General features: G+C 49.4%; 1 protein-coding gene across 1 annotated transcript in view; it reads left to right on the forward strand.

Moving 5' to 3' along the window:
- Positions 1–22,547, forward strand: part of LOC137327794 (polypeptide N-acetylgalactosaminyltransferase 18-like) — a 440,866-nt gene that overhangs the window by 298,093 nt on the left and 120,226 nt on the right. The window contains exon 4 of the mRNA XM_067993601.1: positions 13,241–13,424. Coding sequence (XP_067849702.1) covers positions 13,241–13,424 — 184 coding nt within the window. The remainder of the gene's footprint in view (positions 1–13,240; positions 13,425–22,547) is intronic.

Below are 22,547 nucleotides of genomic sequence, written 5' to 3' on the forward strand. Positions count from 1 at the left end.
GCACGAGGGGCTGAATGGCCTTACTCCTGTTCCTATGTTCCTACTGCTCCAGATGGTCACAGCTGCAGGATCAATCAAAGGGAGAGGGACTCTTCCCTGGAAACACAGAAACATAGAAAATAGGAGCAAGAGTAGGCCATTCGGCCCTTCGGGCCCTGCTCCGCCATTCAAAATGATCATGGCTGATCGTCTAACTCAGTACCCTGTTCCCGCTTTTTCCCCATATCCCTTGATCCCTTCAGCATTAAGAAATATATCTATCTCCTTCTTGAATACATCTAATGGCTTGGCCTCCACTGCCTTCTGTGGTAGAGAATTCCACAGATTCACCACCCTCTGAGTGAAGAAATTTCTCCTCATCTCGGTTCTAAATGGCACGCCCCGTATCCTGAGACTGTGACCCCTGGTTCTGGACTCCCCCAGCCATCGGGAACATCCTCCCTGCATCTAGTCTGTCTAGTCCTGTTAGAATTTTATATGTTTCGATGAGATCACCCCTCATTCTTCTAAACTCTAGTGAATATAGGCCTAGTCGACCCAACCTCTCCTCATACGTCAGTCCTGCCATCCCAGGAATCAGTCTGGTAATTCCCGGTAATAGTTCTGTGTCGATTCCGGGGTGTGTTTGTGTGTGTGAGAGAGAGATATAAAATTCGTAGCATTCTGTCGAGTGCAGACGGATCAAAGTGCTTTTTAAAATCACTTTGATTGTGGCAGCTCTGTGGACTGATTTCAATGCAGAAAACCCAACGGGAAGGATCCAGGAGCTGCAGGAGTCACAGCCTTCCGGAATTTTTTGCAGGATTTGTCGTCACAAAGGCAAAGCCTGGCCCCCGAACTCCTTCCGATCATGGCCAGCTCGTGTGTGGAAAATTCCGGAACCGTTTTCAGTTTATCGAGTGATTTGATCTGACGCAGACCTATTCCTAGTCACCGGAACTCAAGATTACTTTCCTGGACCTGAGATAACCCCCTGAGCCAGGGTTGCGGTCCCAAAACTGGGAGAGTTTCTCATCCATTCAACTCCTCCCTCCTCACTCTCCAAACCCCTCACGATATTCTCTGGAGTTGGACTATTTTCTATTTAAATGCAACTGAAGGAAATGGCGGTCCCCAGTGGCTACCACTTTCAACAGCAGCTGTTTTACAGGAGGAGGCCATTCAGCCCCTCGAGCCTGTCTCTCAGGAACAGGAGGAGGCCATTCGGCCCCTCGAGCCTGTCTCTCAGTGACAGGAGGAGGCCATTCAGCCCCTCGAGCCTGTCTCTCAGGAACAGGAGGAGGCCATTCAACCCCTCGAGCCTGTCACACATGAAGAGGAGGAGGCCATTCAGCCCCTCGAGCCTGTCACAAAGGAACAGCAGGAGGCCATTCAGCCCCTCGAGCCTGTTCCGCCACTTAATTATATCATGGCTGATCTGTACCTCTGCTCCATTTACCAACCTTGGCTCCAAAACCCTTAATCCCCTCACCCAACAAAAGTCTATCAACCTCAGTTTTGAAAATTTCAATTGACCCCCAGCCTCAACAGCTTTTTGGGGGAGAGAGTTCCAGATTTCCACTCCCCTTTGCGTGAAGTAGAGCTTCCTGACATCACCCCCGGAGGAGGGTCAGTGGGCCGACTTGACGAAGGAAACCACATCGGAGCAAAGGCGGGCGTGTCGATCTCACGGTCGATGAGCCCTCCGTATATTCCTGTATTTGTGATTGCGAGGATGGTGGAGACTGGTGCGTGATGCAATGACCAATGCTCAATTCTGCATCTCTTCCGATTCTGACCGCCTGAACAGCCTGGCATCGTTCAACCACGCTCCCCCGACTTGACTCCCTCTCTTAATCCAATCTTTCCTTTCCCTCTTTTTATTTCTCTTTCTGTACCTGATTTGACTGTAATTCACCCGATTTCCTCCTCAGTCATTTCAAATCCCTCCATGGCCCTCGCCCCCCTCCCTATCTCCGTAACCTCCTCCAGCCCTACGACCCTCCGAGATCTCTGCGCTCCTCCAATTCCGGCCTCTTGCTCATCCCCGATTTTAATCGCTCCACCATTGGCGGCCGTGCCTTCAGCCGCCTAGGCCCTAAGCTCTGGAATTCCCTCCCTAAACCTCTCCGCCTCTCTCTCCTCCTTTAAGAACTTAGGAACATAGGAACAGGAGGAGGCCATTCAGCCCCTCGTGCCTGCTCCGCCATTTGATAAGATCATGGCTGATCTGTGATCTAACTCCATATACCTGCCTTTGGCCCATATCCCTTAATACCTTTGGTTGCCAAAAAGCTATCTATCTCAGATTTAAATTTAGCAATTGAGCTAGTATCAATTGCCGTTTGCGGAAGAGAGTTCCAAACTTCTACCACCCTTTGTGTGTAGAAATGTTTTCTAATCTCGCTCCTGAAAGGTCTGGCTCTAATTTTTAGACTGTGCCCCCTACTCCTAGAATCCCCAACCAGCGGAAATAGTTTCTCTCTATCCACCCTATCCGTTCCCCTTAATATCTTATAAACTTCAATCAGATCACCCCTTAACCTTCGAAACTCCAGAGAATACAACCCCAATTTGTGTAATCTCTCCTCGTAACTTAACCCTTGAAGTCCGGGTATCATTCTAGTAAACCTACGCTGCACTCCCTCCAAGGCCAATATGTCCTTCCGAAGGTGCGGTGCCCAGAACTGCTCACAGTACTCCAGGTGCGGTCTAACCAGGGTTTTGTATAGCTGCAGCATAACTTCTGCCCCCTTGTACTCCAGTCCTCGAGATATAAAGGCCAGCATTCCATTAGCCTTATTGATTATTTTCTACACCTGTTCATGACACTTCAATGATCGATGTACCTGAACCCCTAAGTCCCTTTGGACATCCACTGTTTTTAACTTTTTACCATTTAGAAAGTACCCTGTTCTATCCTTTTTTGATCCAAAGTGGATGACCTCACATTTGTCTACATTGAATTCCATTTGCCACAGTTTTGCCCATTCACCTAATCTATCAATATCCCTTTGTAATTTTCAGTCGCTCCTTAAAACCTACCTCTTTGACCAAGCTTTTGGTCACCTGTCCTAATATCTCCTTATGTTTTACTACGTTAAAGGCACTATATAAATGCAAGTTGTTGTTGGTGTTTCTGTCTTAATCCTTAAACCTCATTGTTTAAGGAGATGGACAGTTGGTCCCCTCGTTCACTAAGGTCCCAGATGCCCTGATTTCCTCGCCCTGCCGTTATTGGCTCACACTTCCAGCAAGCAATGGCGCAAAAAAAAGTTTGAGCTGAAGGGTGAGGGAATAAGTCTAATTAACGGGGCTCGTCACGAGATGGCCCACTCCAGCAAAATCTGGGCCAATAAGTTCCTTGTAAGGGATCTTACCACACCAGGTTATAGTCCAACAGTTTTATTTGAAAATCACAAGCTCTCGGAGATTATCTCCTTCGTCAGGTGAGTGAGTGAATGAGAGGTTCTCAAATCGTATATCTTATATTAGGCTGGGACACCATCACACCAATCAAAGGTGTCGTTGGTGTTCAGACAGGTTAGCCACGGAAAACAGTACATCCCAGTATACTGAATACACAATGGGTCAGATTACAAAGCCAGAGAGAGAAAGAGACCCGAAAGGCAGAGAGAGAGAGAGAATGTCCAGTTGTATTAAAAACAGATAACTTTTTTTCCCCTGCTGGTGGGGTTACGTGTAGCGTGACATGAACCCAAGATCCCGGTTGAGGCCGTCCTCATGGGTGCGGAACTTGGCTATCAATTTCTGCTCGACGATTTTGCGCTGTCGTGCGTCCCGAAGGCCGCCTTGGAGTACGCTTACCCGAAGATCGGTGGCTGAATGTCCTTGACTGCTCAAGTGTTCCCCGACTGGGAGGGAACCCTCCTGTCTGGCGATTGTTGCACGGTGTCCGTTCATCCGTTGTCGCAGTGTCTGCACGGTCTCGCCAATGTACCATGCTCCGGGGCAACGTATGAGGTGGACAACGTTGGCCGAGACGCAGGAGTATGAACCATGTACCTGGTGGGTGGTAATTAGAAGTCTATCAGACAAATCCTTATCAAAGCTTTTGCAATGCCCTCATAGCCTATACTACAGGAAATCTCACAGCCTGCTCCAATTGTAACAAAGATCCCGAGGAAGTTTTTCAGGCGGGACTGCCTTCTAAATCTATAGTGGTTTTCGTAACAGTACAGATTCCTCCCTGGCCTCTCCTGGAGAGCAGTTGTCATTATTCCCCGCAGGTTGTGATTAAATAGTGTGAGTACTAATCACACTTATCTGTTGTTGATTGCATTTAATGTAAAAAGATGTGATACCTGAGCACAAAACACTTTATTACTGCACTGTAACATATAATTACTAGCTCCACATTTCCCATGACGCTATTTGTTTACTTTTTCAGTGGCAGCAACAACAGCAAAGTGTGAAGGAGAATCAAACGTGCATTCGTGTAATGCCTTTCACATCCTCGGTGGGCAGCACTCTCGCGTCAGAGTCAGGGGGTCGTGGGTTCGAGTCGCACTCCGGAGACCCGAGCGCATAATCTAGGGCTGACGCTCCCGGTGCAGTGCAGAGGGAGCGCTGCACTGCCGGAGGTGCCGTCTATCGGACAAGACGTTAAACCGAGGCCCCGTCTGCCCTCTCAGGCGGATGTGAAAGATCCCACAGACACTATTCGGGATGGGCAATAAATGCCGGCCTCACCAGCGACGCCCACATCCCATGAACGAATGAAAAAAACTATTTGAAGAAGGGCTTGGGAGGAGGAGGTTCCTCGGCCAATATTCATTTTGTCACCAGCACCACCATAAACAGATTGACTGGTCATTTATCACATTGCTGTTTGTGGGATCTTGCTGTGCGCAATTTGGCTGCCGCGTTTCCTACATTATAACAGTGACAACCCTTCAAAAGTACTTCATTGGAAAACGCTTTGGGACGTCCGGAGGATGTGAAAGGTGCTATAGAAATGTAAATATTTATTGATTCCATTTTTGGTCCAAAGTGGATGACCTCACATTTGCCTACATTGAATTCCATTTGCCACAGTTTTGCCCATTCACCTAATCTATCAATATCGCTTTTAATGGAGGCAGTCACCTGTTTATTTTCAATTGACCAGCGTCCTCTCGAAAACAACAGAGGGAGGAAATGTCACACGGTTACTTTAAGAAAAGGGAAGTGGGAGAGGAGGGTCTCTGAGTTTACCCTCGATATCTAACCCCGACCCGGAGAGGCACCGAGCCCCGCAGATTGAAGGAGGCCCCGGGTTGAGTTCTCAGCTTGGCCCTCCCCCCGCGCGTTTGAATCATCTGCTGATGTCCACCGTCTACGCTCCATGACGAAATGGTCACTTGAGTGAGGTACTGGTGGTTGTGCTATGGGTATTGTATCCAGCACCAGTCACCTCCTTCAGAGGGAAAGGTGGGTGTGGGAGGAACATTAGAAAGTAAAATTGAATGACTTCTGTCCTCAACATGATATCTATCGCCCCAGTGTCTCATTTTCCCACTGCTGATGCTCGAATGATGCAAGGCTATTCCTTTGTTATTTTATTATTACATAGAATGTGCAGCACAGAAACAGGCCATTCGGCCCAACTGGTCCATGCCGGCGTTTATGCTCCACACGAGCCTCCTCCCTCCCTACTTCATCTCACCCTATCAGCATATCCTTCTATTCCTTTCTCCCTCGTGTGTTTATCGAGCTTCCCCTCAAATGCATCTACGCTATTTGCCTCAACTACTCCTTGTGGGAGTGGTGAGATTCTCACCACTCTCTGGGTAAAGAAGTTTCTCCTGAATTCCCGATTGGATTTATTAGCGACTATCTTATATTTATGACCTCTAGTTCTGGTCTCCCCCACAAGTGGAAACATCTTCTCTATGTCTAACCTATCGAACCCTTTCATTATCTTAAAGACCTCTATCAGGTCACCCCTCAGTCTTCTCTTTTGCAGAGAAAAGAGCCCCAGCCTGTTCAATCTTTCCTGATAGGTCTAACCTCTCAGTTCTGGTATCACCCTAGTAAATCTTTTTTTGCACCTTCTCCAGTGCCTCTATATCCTTTCTATAATATTACAGCTCGGTATGTGAGTGATGTTGGCAGGGCCCCCTTTATTGCCCATCTCCAGTTGTCTTGAGGTCACTAAGAGTCAACCGCGTTGGTGTGGGGGAGTGGAGTCACACTCGGTTAATCCCGGGGATGAGGGGGCGGACATATGAGGAGAGGTTGAGTAGATTGGGACTCTACTCGTTGGAGTTCAGAAGAATGAGAGGCGATCTTATTGAAACATATAAGATTGTGAAAGGGCTTGATCGGGTGGATGCGGTAAGGATGTTCCCAAGGATGGGTGAAACTAGAACGAGGGGGCATAATCTTCGAATAAGGGGCTGCTCTTTCAAAACTGAGATGAGGAGAAACTTCTTCACTCAGAGGGTAGTAGGTCTGTGGAATTTGCTGCCCCAGGAAGCTACATCATTAAATAAATTTAAAACAGAAATAGACAGTTTCCTAGAAGTAAAGGGAATTAGGGGTTACGGGGAGCGGGCAGGAAATTGGACATGAATTTAGATTTGAGGTTAGGATCAGATCAGCCATGATCTTATTGAGTGGCGGAGCAGGCTCGAGGGGCCGATTGGCCTAATCCTGCTCCTATTTCTTACAGGCCCAGACCGGGTAAGGACGGCAGGTTTCCTTCCCCGAAGGGCGTCAGTGAACCAGTTGGGTTTTTACAACAATCTGGTGCCAGTTCACAGGTTACCAGATTTTACTGAATTCAATTTTCTGATTTGCCGTGCTGGGATTTTGCGGCAGTGCAATTGAGTAAATGTGAAGGATCTGCGAGCAGTGAAAGGGGAAGTGTTTGACACGGACCTGGAGCGTGTACTTTGACTGGGTGGCAGAGTCGACATCTCCTTTCGGGCCCCAAGACTTGTGTTCGAATCCAGCCCGACCTGACTGGATTAGAGGCCTCGCACTATAACTGTTTTAGGTTAAGTGTGTTTGGGGGTAACTTCCCAGTGAGTGCAGACCCATGGTGCAAAAACCTACTCGGATTCAACGCAAATTTATCATCCTCGCTCAGTACGGCCATAAGATTGAGAATATCCAGTTACATTGAAACAGAAACAGGCCATTCGGCCCAACTGGTCCATGCCGGCATTTATGCTCCACACGAGCCTCCTCCCTCCCTACTTCATCTCATCCTATCAGCATATCCTTCTATTCCTCTCTCCCTCATGTGTTTTAAAGCTTCCCCTTAAATCCATCTCCACTATTCACCTCAACTACTCCTTGTGGGAGCGAGTTCCACATTCTCACCACTCTCTGGGTAAAGAAGTTTCTCCTGAATTCCCTATTGGATTTATTAGCGACTATCTTATATTTATGACCTCTAGTTCTGGTCTCCCCCACAAGTGAAAACATCTTCTCTACGTCTACCCCATCGAACCCTTTCATAATCTTAAAGACCTCTATCAGGTCACCCCTCAGCCTTCCCTTTTCTAGAGAAAAGAGCCTCAGCCTGCTCAATCTTTCCTGATAAGTAGATCTCCTCAGTTTTGGCGTAGGAGACTGGTAGTATCACATTGGTCCAGCCATGGATCCTATCGTGAATTTAGATTTAAGGCTTTTTAAGGTTAGGGGTTGCCAGCTGTGATTGGACCTTTTCCTGGAGGTTTCATCACATGGCCTCTCACTTTCACCCACCGTAACGCGGTCAATCAGCTTTTTTTTGGCCGTCTTCAATATTTCTATGGCTAATAGACAAAAGAGTTCAAAGAAGATCGAATCAAACAATGGGTATAGAGGGATATGGGCCAAGTGCAGGCAATTGGGACTAGCTTAGTGGTTTAAACTGGGTGCAGAGGAGATTCACCAGGATGTTACCAGGGCTGGAGCGCTTCAGCTATGAAGAGAGACTGGGAAGATTGGGTTTGTTTTCCTTGGAGCAGAGGAGGCTGAGGGGGGACATGATTGAGGTGTACAAAATTATGAGGGGCACAGATAGGATGGATACTAAGGAGCTTTTTCCCTTCGTTGAGGGTTCTATAACAAGGGGACATAGATTCAAGGTAAAAGGCGGGAGGTTTAGAGGGGATTTGAGAAAGAACTTTTTCACCCAGAGGGTGGTTGGAGTCTGGAACTCACTGCCTGAAAGGGTTGTGGAGGCAGGAACCCTCACAACATTCAAGAAGCATTTGGATGAGCACTTGAAATGCCATAGCATACAAGGCTACGGACCAAATGCTGGAATATGGGATTAGAGTAGACAGGGCTTGATGGCCGGCGCGGACACGATGGGCCGAAGGGCCTCTATCCGTGCTGTATGACTCTATGACTCTATGACATGGACATGTTGGGCCGAAGGGCCTGTTTCCATGTTGTAAACTTCTATGATTCTATGGTTGCAGCACAGAAAATGGAAAAAAAAAACAATCTTTTTTAGTGCCTCTCCGATTTTCTCCCTGGCTGCTCACAGCAGTGCCCTGGAGGGTTGGCATCCCTAATTTCAGGTAGAGTAGAGGGAGCCTCACTCCGCACCCGGCCTTCGAGCGCTCGATACCCACGCTCCTGTCTCCTCTAATAAGGAAAGTAAAGATAAAAATAAAAACAAACGTACCTTCGAAAGCTTTTGTCAGGTGAGATCTATGGTCCCTTTCTCTTTCTGTCTGAAAATGTTTAATCGGGTTTGGAAGGTAAATGGGAAAGGGGATGGGCCACCTGAGGATCGGTCCTTGCAAGAAAATCATAAATAACTGTGGCTTCGGGCCTAGGCTTCGAAAACTGGGCCCAGAGCTCGGAGAAAGGATCCCTGACGCTCCCCAAAGTCACCACGTTTCTGCCCGTCTGACTTTAAACTTCTGTATTTGTCGATTCACTCGTGTCACACGGTGATAGATTGTCCTACGGAGCTCCACTGCCCCGTGGATATTCTGCATTGTGTTTCTGTAGTTGTTTTGGTACTTCTTGTTTGGAGCGCAGACTTCTCTCTCTCTGTCTGTCTCTCTCTCTCTCTGTCTGTCTGACTGTGCCTCTGTCTGCCTCTCTGTCTCTATCTCTGTCTCTCTTGCTCTCTCTGCCTCTGTCCGTCTGTCTTTCTCTCTGTCCCTCTGTCTCTCCCTCTGTCTCTCTCTCTCTGTGTCTCTCCCTCTCGCCCTCTCTCTCTCTCTCTCTCTATCCCTCTGTCTCTCTCTCTGTCTGTCTCTGACCCTCTGTCTGTCCCTCTCTCTCTCTCCCTCTCTCTGTCTCTCTCTGTCTCTCTCTCTCCATCTGTCTTTCTCTCTCTCTCTCTCTCTCTGTCCCTCTGTCTGTCTCTCTCTCTCTCTGTCCCTCTGTCTCTCCCTCTCTCTCTCTGTCTCTCACTCTCTGCCTCTGTCCGTCTGTCTTTCTCTCTCTCTCTGTCCCTCTGTCTCTCCCCCTCTCTCTCTCTCTCTTTCTCTGTCCCTCTGTCTCTCCCTCTCTCTGTCTCTCTCTCTCTCTCTGCCTCTCTCCATCTGTCTTTCTCTCTGTCCCTCTCTCTCTCTCTCTCTGTCCCTCTGTCTGTCTGTCTCTCTCTCTCTGTCCCTCTGTCTGTCTGTCTCTCTCTCTCTGTCCCTCTGTCTGTCTGTCTCTCTCTCTCTGTCTCTCTCTCTCTCTCTCTGTCCCTCTCTCTCTGTCCCTCTGTCTCTCCCTCTCTCTCTCTCCCTCTCTCTGCCTCTGTCCGTCTGTCTTTCTCTCTGTCCCTCTCTCTCTCTCTGTCCCTCTGTCTGTCTGTCTCTCTCTCTCTCTTTCTCTGTCCCTCTCTCTCTTTCTCTCTCTCTCTCTCCCTTTCTCTCCCTCTATCACTATTTGTCCAGCTCTGTCTCTTAATTTTTCTTTCCTTCTATCTGCCTCTGTCTGTTTCTCTTTCTGTCTGTTTCTGTCTATTTCTCCTTCTCTGTGTTCCTGCCTCTGACCTTGTTTCTCGCTCTCCCTGTTCCTCTGTCGTTTTCTTTCTCCCTCTGTCTCTCTATCCCTGATTTGAGAGACCTTCCCTACCCTGATCCTGCTCACGCCCATCGCAACTTACTCCCTTGGGCTCCTTTGAGTCACGGTTGGAGCAGCATCTTAGGTCGGCTTCCGTGATGCAAACCGTGTAATTGTTCCTTTAAAATAAAGCTGTACTCCCGATCGAAGGCAAGACTCTCTTTCATTGGTGCAGTGGGTTATGTTATTGGATTAGTAATCCAGAGAACGTGAGTTCAAATCTCACAATTGGCAGTTTGAGAATTTGAATTCAGTTTATAAATATCAGGAAATAAGAAGATGGGACCAATGATCAGTGGAAGCTGTCAGATTGTTGTAAAAACACTCCTGGTTCACTGATGTCGTTCAGGGGAAGGAAACCTGCCGTCCTTACCCGGTCCGGGCCGATATATGTGACTCCAGTCCCCACACTGACATGGTTGGCTCTTAATCTGAAATGGCCACTCAGACATACCAAATCGCTAGCAATGGTTCAAGAAGGCTTCTCAGGGCAACTGGGGGATGGGCAATAAATGCCAGCCTTGCCAGCGACGCCCACATCCCCGAGAATGAATTTTTTTTTAAAAGTGGCTCTCGTCGATTGCTAATGGCATCCTCGCCCCTTTGAGTCGGAAAATGGAAGCACCATAATATCATGTTAATTGCTTGAGTTGGTACATTGGGAGGATTGACTGTGTGTCTATGCTTTAATGGTTAACTGTGGTTGACTGAGGTGCAGGATCAATACAAACAGCCGTTCGAGGAAGAGATTGGCCCATTACTCTCAAACCAATGCACAAAAAACATTTGGCAGCAGCTGCCCGTCAGACAGAGGCCCTTCAGTTCGATCTCACTGACGCCTCGCATCACTGAGGGACCGTTCCTAGACAAACAGCATCAAGTTGAGATTGATCAGTTCGAGCAATGCAGTGGGTGCTATTCGTCTTGTGTTATTTATAAAAGATTAATGTATCACGCTGAATGCCAGGGCAGTGCTATCTCACTGATTAACTCAGCTTCCTTTCAGCCTGTCGCCCAGACCGTTCCGCACAATTGAAAACACCGGCAGCAGAAGAATTTATCGCAATGTGATGAGGACAGTGCTCGCCCTCTGTTTGCACTTTCATCTCCCTTTCCATTTTCTCCCCACCCCTTCCATTTTACACCTTAGACTCACTTAGGACTTGCTCCAGATTATGGGGGATAGTTCTAACGTATGTATTTTTTTTAGGGCTTTAATGATACAAGTGTGTGACATGTGTGGAGATTAAATAGTCCGTGGAATACTGGGTATCAGGCCTCTGTCCGCAGTGAGGATACAAGAAAGCTCCTGAGGAGGACCTGATGTCTCCATGTTGGCCCAGATTTTTTTTTTATTCGTTCATGGGATGTGGGCGTCGCTGGTGAGGCCGGCATTTATTGCCCATCCCTAATCGCCCTTGAGAAGGTGGTGGTGAGCCGCCTTCTTGAACCGCTGCAGTCCGTGTGGTGAAGGTTCTCCCACAGTGCTGTTAGGAAGGGAGCTCCAGGATTTTGACCCAGCGACGATGAAGGAACGGCCGATATATTTCCAAGTCGGGATGGTGTGTGACTCGGAGGGGAACGTGCAGGTGGTGTTGTTCCCATGTGCCTGCTGCTCTTGTCCTTCTAGGTGGTAGAGGTCGCGGGTTTGGGAGGTGCTGTCGAAGAAGCCTTGGCGAGTTGCTGCAGTGCATCCTGTGGATGGTACACACTGCAGCCACAGTGCGCCGGTGGTGAAGGGAGTGAATGTTTAGGGTGGTGGATGGGGTGCCAATCAAGCGGGCTGCTTTATCTTGGATGGTGTCGAGCTTCTCGAGTGTTGTTGGAGCTGCACTCATCCAGGCAAGTGGAGAGTATTCCATCACACTCCTGACTTGTGCCTTGTAGATGGTGGAAAGGCTTTGTTCTTAAAAATTGGGCCTTTTTTTGTCGGGACACTGCAGTTACTGGGCGATGTGTTTAAAACGATGATAGGATGGGACGGGGTATAAGAACATAAGAAATAGGAGCAGGAGGCGGCCAATCGGCCCCTCGAGCCTGCTCCGCCATTCAATAAGATCATGGCTGATCTGATCCCAACCTCAAATCTAAATTCATCTCCAATTTCCTGCCCGCTCCCCGTAACCCCTAATTCCCTTTACTTCTAGGATAGAAGTAGATAGAAGCAGACTGTTACCAAGAACGATGGGCCACAGATACAAGATTTAAATGTAAGTGATTTAGAACAGGGGGCAAGAGAAACCTCTTCACACAGGGAGTTGTGAGGATGGGGGATTCACTCCTGGGGTTAGTGGTTGAGGCAGAAATTATAGAAGAGAGAAATAATGACTCTATTTGAACAAGAGCAGGGGCGATCTCTTGGTGTCCTGGTCAATATTTCTTTCCGCCAACATCTAAAACCAGATCATCTGGTCATTTACCTGCTTGTGGGATCTTGCTGTGCACACGTTTCCCTACAATACAACAGTGACGACACTTCAAAAGTACTTCATTGGCTGTAAACCGCTTTGGGACGTCCTGAGGACGTGGAAGGTGCGATATAGATGCACGTTCTTTCTTTCTTCCTTCATGCTCTCTGAAATGACCGAGCAAGTCACTCACTATTCAAGAAGATGGCCCACCACCACCTTCTCAGGGCAGCTAGGGATGGGCAATAAATGCCGGCCTTGCCTACATCCTGTTGTTTTTAAACTACTCACAGTGGGTATCTCTTTCTCGTGTTCGCAAATGCACAGATGGTTTCGGTGTTTAAAAGGCACTTTGCTCGCACTCACCCGCATGCTTATCAAAGACACTGGCTGGGGGGGGGTGGGTCTGAATTGGATAATTGTGTATTTGACTCTCGTCCTCCACTACCCTCTTCCACCATCCCCAGGCGAAAACCAGGTCCATGGTCTTGTTTACAGCTGTGCCCCGCAGAGGAGATCATTTTACCCCTGACTTTGGAGGAGATACAAGAACAAACAGAAGGGGACCTGTCATAATTTCTCTGCTTAATTTCCGCGGCGTATCATGCCTGTTGCGATTTGCCTGTTGACTGCGAACAGTACCAGTGAAAAAACAGCAAGGTTTGCGGGGGGGGGGAACTGGCCCCGGGCGACAGGCCGTTCCATTGGCTTCGGTGGGAAACAACATCGGGCGCGGGGCGTAAAAATGGGCTGCCGATTTGCCCAGGGGCAGCGTGAATCCGAGGGTGTGCCCTGGCCGTGATGTGATTAACGGCTGCTATTTCTTCAATCCGCAGACGAGCTCAAAGAGAAGCTGAGAGCTTATGTTGACAAAACCAATGCACGCCAGCCGGGCTTCGTGAAGGTGATCAGGCACAGCAAGCAAGAAGGGCTGATCCGATCTCGCGTCAGTGGTTGGAGGGCAGCCACAGCTCCCGTCGTCGCCCTCTTTGATGCCCACGTGGAGTTCAATGTTCGATGGTAACTATCACTGCACACGGGGTTCCCGCGTGGAATTCTCACGGCCTGGCTCTGTCCGTTCGAAGGCTGGCTTTCTCCGTTTACAACTGCACGATCAGACTGTGAAATTTAATGAGTGAATTCTCCAGCGACGATGCAGTCTGACATTGAGCAGAATTGCTTCATGATTTTATAGAATGATACGAACAGGGAACGTTCCAGCCAATCCGGCCCGTCAAACCCGTCTCGGTGTCTTTTCCCACATGAGCCACTCGGTCTGATCCCACTCTCCCCCTCACTCCCCATACCCTTTAATATCCCACCCAGTCTAATCCCACTCTCCCCTCACTCCCCGTACCCTTTAATATCCCACCCAGTCTAATCCCACTCTCCCCCTCACTCCCCGTACCCGTTAATATCCCACCCAGTCTAATCCCACTCTCCCCTCACTCCCCGTACCCTTTAATATCCCACCCAGTCTAATCCCACTCTCCCCCTCACTCCCCGTACCCTTTAATATCCCACCCAGTCTAATCCCACTCTCCCCCTCACTCCCCGTACCCTTTAATATCCCACCCAGTGTAATCCCACTCTCCCCCTCACTCCCCGTACCCTTTAATATCCCACCCAGTCTAATCCCACTCTCCCCCTCACTCCCCATACCCTTTAATATCCCACCCAGTCTAATCCCACTCTCCCCTCACTCCCCGTACCCTTTAATATCCCACCCAGTCTAATCCCACTCTCTCCCTCACTCCCCACACCCTTTAATATCCCACCCAGTCTAATCCCACTCTCCCCCTCACTCCCCGTACCCTTTAATATCCCACCCAGTCTAATCCCACTCTCCCCCTCACTCCCCATACCCTTTAATATCCCACCCAGTCTGATCCCACTCTCCCCCTCACTCCCCATACCCTTTAATATCCCACCCAGTCTAATCCCACTCTCCCCCTCACTCCCCGTACCCTTTAATATCCCACCCAGTCTAATCCCACTCTCCCCCTCACTCCCCGTACCCTTTAATATCTCACCCAGTCTATTCCCACTCTCCCCTCACTCCCCGTACCCTTTGATATCCCACCCAGTCTAATCCCACTCTCCCCCTCACTCCCCGTCCCCTTTAATATCCCACCCAGTCTAATCCCACTCTCCCCATCACTCCCCGTACCCTTTAATATCCCACCCAGTCTAATCTCACTCTCCCCCTCACTCCCCGTACCCTTTAATATCCCACCCAGTCTAATCCCACTCTCCCCCTCACTCCCCGTCCCCTTTAATATCCCACCCAGTCTAATCCCACTCTCCCCATCACTCCCCGTACCCTTTAATATCCCACCCAGTCTAATCCCACTCTCCCCCTCACTCCCCACACCCTTTAATATCCCACCCAGTCTAATCCCACTCTCCCCCTCACTCCCCGTACCCTTTAATATCCCACCCAGTCTAATCCCACTCTCCCCTCACTCCCCACACCCTTTAATATCCCACCCAGTCTAATCCCACTCTCCCCCTCACTCCCCGTACCCTTTAATATCCCACCCAGTCTAATCCCACTCTCCCCATCACTCCCCGTACCCTTTAATATCCCATCCAGTCTAATCCCACTCTCCCCTCACTCCCCGTACCCTTTAATATCCCACCCAGTCTAATCCCACTCCCCCCCTCACTCCCCGTACCCTTTAATATCCCACCCAGTCTAATCCCACTCTCCCCCTCACTCCCCGTACCCTTTAATATCCCACCCAGTCTAATCCCACTCTCCCCTCACTCCCCACACCCTTTAATATCCCACCCAGTCTAATCCCACTCTCCCCCTCACTCCCCGTACCCTTTAATATCCCACCCAGTCTAATCCCACTCTCCCCCTCACTCCCCGTACCCTTTAATATCCCACCCAGTCTAATCCCACTCTCCCCCTCACTCCCCGTACCCTTTAATATCCCACCCAGTCTAATCCCACTCTCCCCTCACTCCCCGTACCCTTTAATATCCCACCCAGTCTAATCCCACTCTCCCCTCACTCCCCGTACCCTTTAATATCCCACCCAGTCTAATCCCACTCTCCCCCTCACTCCCCATACCCTTTAATATCCCACCCAGTCTAATCCCACTCTCCCCTCACTCCCCGTACCCTTTAATATCCCACCCAGTCTAATCCCACTCTCCCCCTCACTCCCCACACCCTTTAATATCCCACCCAGTCTAATCCCACTCTCCCCTCACTCCCCGTACCCTTTAATATCCCACCCAGTCTAATCCCACTCTCCCCCTCACTCCCTTTAATATCCCACCCAGTCTAATCCCACTCTCCCCCTCACTCCCCGTACCCTTTAATATCTCACCCAGTCTATTCCCACTCTCCCACTCAATCCCCGTACCCTTTAATATCCCACCCAGTCTAATCCCACTCTCTCCCTCACTCCCCGTACCCTTTAATATCCCACCCAGTCTAATCCCACTCTCCCCTCACTCCCCGTACCCTTTAATATCCCACCCAGTCTAATCCCACTCTCCCCCTCACTCCCCGTACCCTTTAATATCCCACCCAGTCTAATCCCACTCTCCCCTCACTCCCCGTACCCTTTAATATCCCACCCAGTCTAATCCCACTCTCCCCTCACTCCCCGTACCCTTTAATATCCCACCCAGTCTAATCCCACTCTCCCCTCACTCCCCGTACCCTTTGATATCCCACCCAGTCTAATCCCACTCTCCCCCTCACTCCCCGTCCCCTTTAATATCCCACCCAGTCTAATCCCACTCTCCCCATCACTCCCCGTACCCTTTAATATCCCACCCAGTCTAATCCCACTCTCCCCATCACTCCCCGTACCCTTTAATATCCCATCCAGTCTAATCCCACTCTCCCCTCACTCCCCGTACCCTTTAATATCCCACCCAGTCTAATCCCACTCTCCCCTCACTCCCCGTACCCTTTAATATCCCACCCAGTCTAATCCCATTCTCCCCCTCACTCCCCGTACCCTTTAATATCCCCCCAGTCTAATCCCACTCTCCCCTCACTCCCCGTACCCTTTAATATCCCACCCAGTCTAATCCCATTCTCCCCCTCACTCCCCGTACCCTTTAATATCCCCCCAGTCTAATCCCACTCTCCCCTCACTCCCCGTACCCTTTAATATCCCACCCAGTCTAATCCCACTCTCCCCCTCACTCCCCGTACCCTTTAATATCCCACCCAGTCTAATCCCACTCTCCCCCTCACTCCCCACACCCTTTAATATCCCACCCAGTCTAATCCCACTCTCCCCCTCACTCCCCGTACCCTTTAATATCCCACCCAGTCTAATCCCACTCTCCCCCTCACTCCCCGTACCCTTTAATATCCCACCCAGTCTAATCCCACTCTCCCCCTCACTCCCCCTCACCCTTTAATATCCCACCCAGTCTAATCCCACTCTCCCCATCACTCCCCGTACCCTTTAATATCCCATCCAGTCTAATCCCACTCTCCCCTCACTCCCCGTACCCTTTAATATCCCACCCAGTCTAATCCCACTCTCCCCTCACTCCCCGTACCCTTTAATATCCCACCCAGTCTAATCCCATTCTCCCCCTCACTCCCCGTACCCTTTAATATCCCCCCAGTCTAATCCCACTCTCCCCTCACTCCCCGTACCCTTTAATATCCCACCCAGTCTAATCCCATTCTCCCCCTCACTCCCCGTACCCTTTAATATCCCCCCAGTCTAATCCCACTCTCCCCTCACTCCCCGTACCCTTTAATATCCCACCCAGTCTAATCCCACTCTCCCCTCACTCCCCGTACCCTTTAATATCCCACCCAGTCTAATCCCACTCTCCCCTCACTCCCCGTACCCTTTAATATCCCACCCAGTCTAATCCCATTCTCCCCCTCACTCCCCGTACCCTTTAATATCCCCCCAGTCTAATCCCACTCTCCCCTCACTCCCCGTACCCTTTAATATCCCACCCAGTCTAATCCCACTCTCCCCCTCACTCCCCCTCACCCTTTAATATCCCACCCAGTCTAATCCCACTCTCCTGCTCACTCCACATACCCTTCAGTGGTTAGCATGTGGAACTCACCACCTCAAGGAGTAGTTGAGGTGAATAGTGTAGATGCATTTAAGGGGAAGCTGGATAAACACATGAGGGAGAAAGGAATAGAAGGATATGCTGATGGGGTGAGATGAAGTCGGGAGGGAGGAGGCTCGTGTGGAGCATAAACACCAGCATGGACCAGTTGGGCCGAATGGCCTGTTTCTGTGCTGTACATTCTGTGTGATTCTATGTAAGAAGCCTCAATGATTGGTGCTTTCCCCTGAGATTAAAGTGGCGGCTTTGAAGCAGATTGCTCCGAACAGCCTGTTTTAAGAATTAAGCCGGCTTAAAATCTCCTCAAAACCACCGCAGAGCTGGTTTTTCACGCACCCTGTCTCAACATGCTTTTGAGAGGCTGTTCGAGGATGACATCTTTCAAGTCAGGGCTATTTGGGGGAAGGCCTTTAATATTAATTAAATCTGTGGGGTCGTTCAGCTTTCTGGCAGTTCAGTCTATTAATGTCTGATGCAAATAAGTCTCACCGGCTGACTGAATTCCATCCTCGCGAAGATTGCTGAATGCTGCCAGTCACATCGTTCTTGAAAAGGCTTTAATTTGAATTTCTATCTGAATTTTTCCCTGCGATGAGTCACGATAAAAGTCGTGAATTTAACAATTTTTTTTTTCGTGGCGTCTAATAAAAGCTCACTTAAGTATTATCATTTGCAGAGGCTGTGCCTCATGGGAACATGGGAACAGGAGGAGGCCATTCAGCCCCTCGAGCCTGTTCCGCCATTCAGTGAGATCATGGGTGATCTGTATCCCAACTCCATCCACCTGCCTTGGTTCCATAACCCTTAATACCCTTACCCAACAAAAATCCATCGATCGCTGATTTTAAATGATTAATTGAGCGAGCATGTGGGAGAGAGTTCCATACTTCTGTACCCTTTGTGTGAAGAAGTGTTTCCCGACTTCGCTCCTGAATGGCCTGCCTCTGATTTTAAGGTTATGTCCCCTTGTCCTGGACTTTTCCACCAGTTGAAAAAGTTTCTCTCTGTCGACCCTGTCAATTCCTTTCAAAATCCTAAAACCCTCAATCAAATCACCCCTTAACCTTCTATATTCCAGGGAATACGAGCCTAGTTTATATTATCTCCCCTCATGGATCGAACTCTTGGAGCCTTGGTAACTTTCTGGTGAACCTGCACTGCTCTCCTTCCAAGTCCAATATATCCTTTCGAAGGTTCTCATCACAGGTCTCTGAAATGCGTCAAAATATACAATGAATCTGACAACAACAGATCCCACACACAGCAAGAACCCATATACAGCACGATTCCCACACACAGCAAGATCCCATACACAGCAAGATCCCACACACAGCACGATTCCCATACACAGCAAGATCCCACACACAGCACGATTCCCATACACAGCAAGATCCCACACACAGCACGATTCCCATACACAGCACGATTCCCACACACAGCACGATTCCCATACACAGCAAGATCCCATACACAGCACGATTCCCATACACAGCACGATTCCCATACACAGCAAGATCCCATACACAGCAAGATCCCACATACAGCACGATTCCCATACACAGCACGATTCCCATACACAGCACGATTCCCATACACAGCACGATTCCCATACACAGCACGATTCCCATACACAGCAAGATCCCACACACAGCACGATTCCCATACACAGCACGATTCCCATACACAGCACGATTCCCATACACAGCAAGATCCCATACACAGCACGATTCCCATACACAGCACGATTCCCATACACAGCACGATTCCCATACACAGCACGATTCCCATACACAGCACGATTCCCATACACAGCACGATTCCCATACACAGCAAGATCCCACACACAGCACGATTCCCATACACAGCACGATTCCCATACACAGCACGATTCCCATACACAGCAAGATCCCATACACAGCACGATTCCCATACACAGCACGATTCCCATACACAGCACGATTCCCATACACAGCACGATTCCCATACACAGCACGATTCCCATACACAGCAAGATCCCACACACAGCACGATTCCCATACACAGCAAGATCCCACACACAGCACGATTCCCATACACAGCACGATTCCCATACACAGCAAGATCCCACACACAGCACGATTCCCATACACAGCAAGATCCCACATACAGCACGATTCCCATACACAGCACGATTCCCATACACAGCACGATTCCCATACACAGCACGATTCCCATACACAGCAAGATCCCACACACAGCACGATTCCCATACACAGCAAGATCCCACACACAGCACGATTCCCATACACAGCACGATTCCCATACACAGCAAGCTCCCACACACAGCACGATTCCCATACACAGCACGATTCCCATACACAGCACGATTCCCATACACAGCAAGATCCCACACACAGCACGATTCCCATACACAGCACGATTCCCATACACAGCACGATTCCCATACACAGCACGATTCCCATACACAGCACGATTCCCATACACAGCAAGATCCCACACACAGCAAGATCCCATACACAGCACGATTCCCATACACAGCAAGATCCCATACACAGCACGATTCCCATACACAGCAAGATCCCACACACAGCAAGATCCCATACACAGCACGATTCCCATACACAGCAAGATCCCACACACAGCACGATTCCCATACACAGCACGATTCCCATACACAGCAAGATCCCACACACAGCAAGATCCCACACACAGCACGATTCCCATACACAGCAAGATCCCACACACAGCACGATTCCCATACACAGCACGATTCCCATACACAGCACGATTCCCATACACAGCAAGATCCCATACACAGCACGATTCCCATACACAGCACGATTCCCATACACAGCACGATTCCCATACACAGCACGATTCCCATACACAGCAAGATCCCACACACAGCACGATTCCCATACACAGCACGATTCCCATACACAGCAAGATCCCATACACAGCAAGATCCCACACACAGCACGATTCCCATACACAGCACGATTCCCATACACAGCAAGATCCCACACACAGCACGATTCCCATACACAGCAAGATCCCACACACAGCACGATTCCCACACACAGCACGATTCCCATACACAGCAAGATCCCACATACAGCACGATTCCCATACACAGCACGATTCCCATACACAGCAAGATCCCATACACAGCAAGATCCCACACACAGCACGATTCCCATACACAGCAAGATCCCACACACAGCACGATTCCCATACACAGCAAGATCCCATACACAGCAAGATCCCACACACAGCAAGATCCCACATACAGCACGATTCCCATACACAGCACGATTCCCATACACAGCACGATTCCCATACACAGCACGATCCCACACACAGCAATGAAATGTAGAAACATAGAAAATAGGAGCAAGAGTAGGCCATTCGGCCCTTCGGGCCTGCTCCGCCATTCAAAATGATCATGGCTGATCGTCTAACTCAGTACCCTGTTCCCGCTCTTTCCCCATGTCCCTTGATCCCTTTAGCATTAAGAAATATATCTATCTCCTTCTTGAATACATCTAATGACTTGGCCTCCACTGCCTTCTGTGGTAGAGAATTCCACAGGTTCACCACCCTCTGAGTGAAGAAATTTCTCCTCATCTCGGTTCGAAATGGCACGCCCCGTATCCTGAGACTGTGACCCCCTGGTTCTGGACTCCCCCAGCCATCGGGAACATCCTCCCTGCATCTAGTCCTGTCTAGTCATGAGATGAATAATGACCACTCAGTCTGTTATTTTTTGGTGGTGTCAGTTGAGGGAGGAGTGTTGGCTAGGACAACTCGCTGGGGTCCTTACCATCCTCTTGAAACAGGCAGACGGGGCCTCGATTTCACATCCCATCAGAATTGTGGCACCTCTTTCAGTCTTGTCACTCCCTCAGTGTGGCACTGCGTTGTGTGCTTGTTGGGACTTCAAGTCACAACTTTCTGACTCGACAGCGAGAGTGCTACATGTCATTTTCAGTTTGTTTCTCCGGTTTCAGAGGTAGACCTGCCAATGCTCCCACCGTTTGCCATTTATCCTCCATCTGCCCCGTGCTCCCGATTGCGTGTCCTTGCTCTTCCTGCACCCTAGATGGCCCCATGTTTTATTCATTTCCCAGTGGATGTCCAAAGGGACTTAGGGGTTCAGGTACATCGATCATTGAAGTGTCATGAACAGGTGCAGAAAATAATCAATAAGGCTAATGGAATGCTGGCCTTTATATCTCGAGGACTGGAGTACAAGGGGGCAGAAGTTATGCTGCAGCTATACAAAACCCTGGTTAGACCGCACCTGGAGTACTGTGAGCAGTTCTGGGCACCGCACCTTCGGAAGGACATATTGGCCTTGGAGGGAGTGCAGCGTAGGTTTACTAGAATGATACCCGGACTTCAAGGGTTAAGTTGCGAGGAGAGATTACACAAATTGGGGTTGTATTCTCTGGAGTTTCGAAGGTTAAGGGGCGATCTGATCGAAGTTTATAAGATATTAAGGGGAACGGATAGGGTGGATAGAGAGAAACTATTTCCGCTGGTTGGGGATTCTAGGAGTAGGGGGCACAGTCTAAAAATTAGAGCCAGACCTTTCAGGAGCGAGATTAGAAAACATTTCTACACACAAAGGGTGGTAGAAGTTTGGAACTCTCTTCCGCAAACGGCAATTGATACTAGCTCAATTGCTAAATTTAAATCTGAGATAGATAGCTTTTTGGCAACCAAAGGTATTAAGGGATATGGGCCAAAGGCAGGTGTATGGAGTTAGATCACAGATCAGCCATGATCTTATCAAATGGCGGAGCAGGCACGAGGGGCTGAATGGCCTACTCCTGTTCCTATGTTCCTATAATGTTGTTGTATCCTCTACCGCCGGGGACAAGTGCAGTAATGGGGGAACGCCAGCCCCTCCAAGTTACCTCCAAGTCACACGCTGTCCCGATTTGGACATATATTAACCCCCCTTCATTGTCACTGGATCATAAAAACCCGACTGGTTCACTAATGTCTTTTAGGGGAAGGAAACCTCCCGGTCTGGGCCTATATGTGACTCCAGCC

Source organism: Heptranchias perlo, chromosome 12, assembly GCF_035084215.1.
Source record: "Heptranchias perlo isolate sHepPer1 chromosome 12, sHepPer1.hap1, whole genome shotgun sequence".
NCBI lineage: Eukaryota > Metazoa > Chordata > Chondrichthyes > Hexanchiformes > Hexanchidae > Heptranchias > Heptranchias perlo.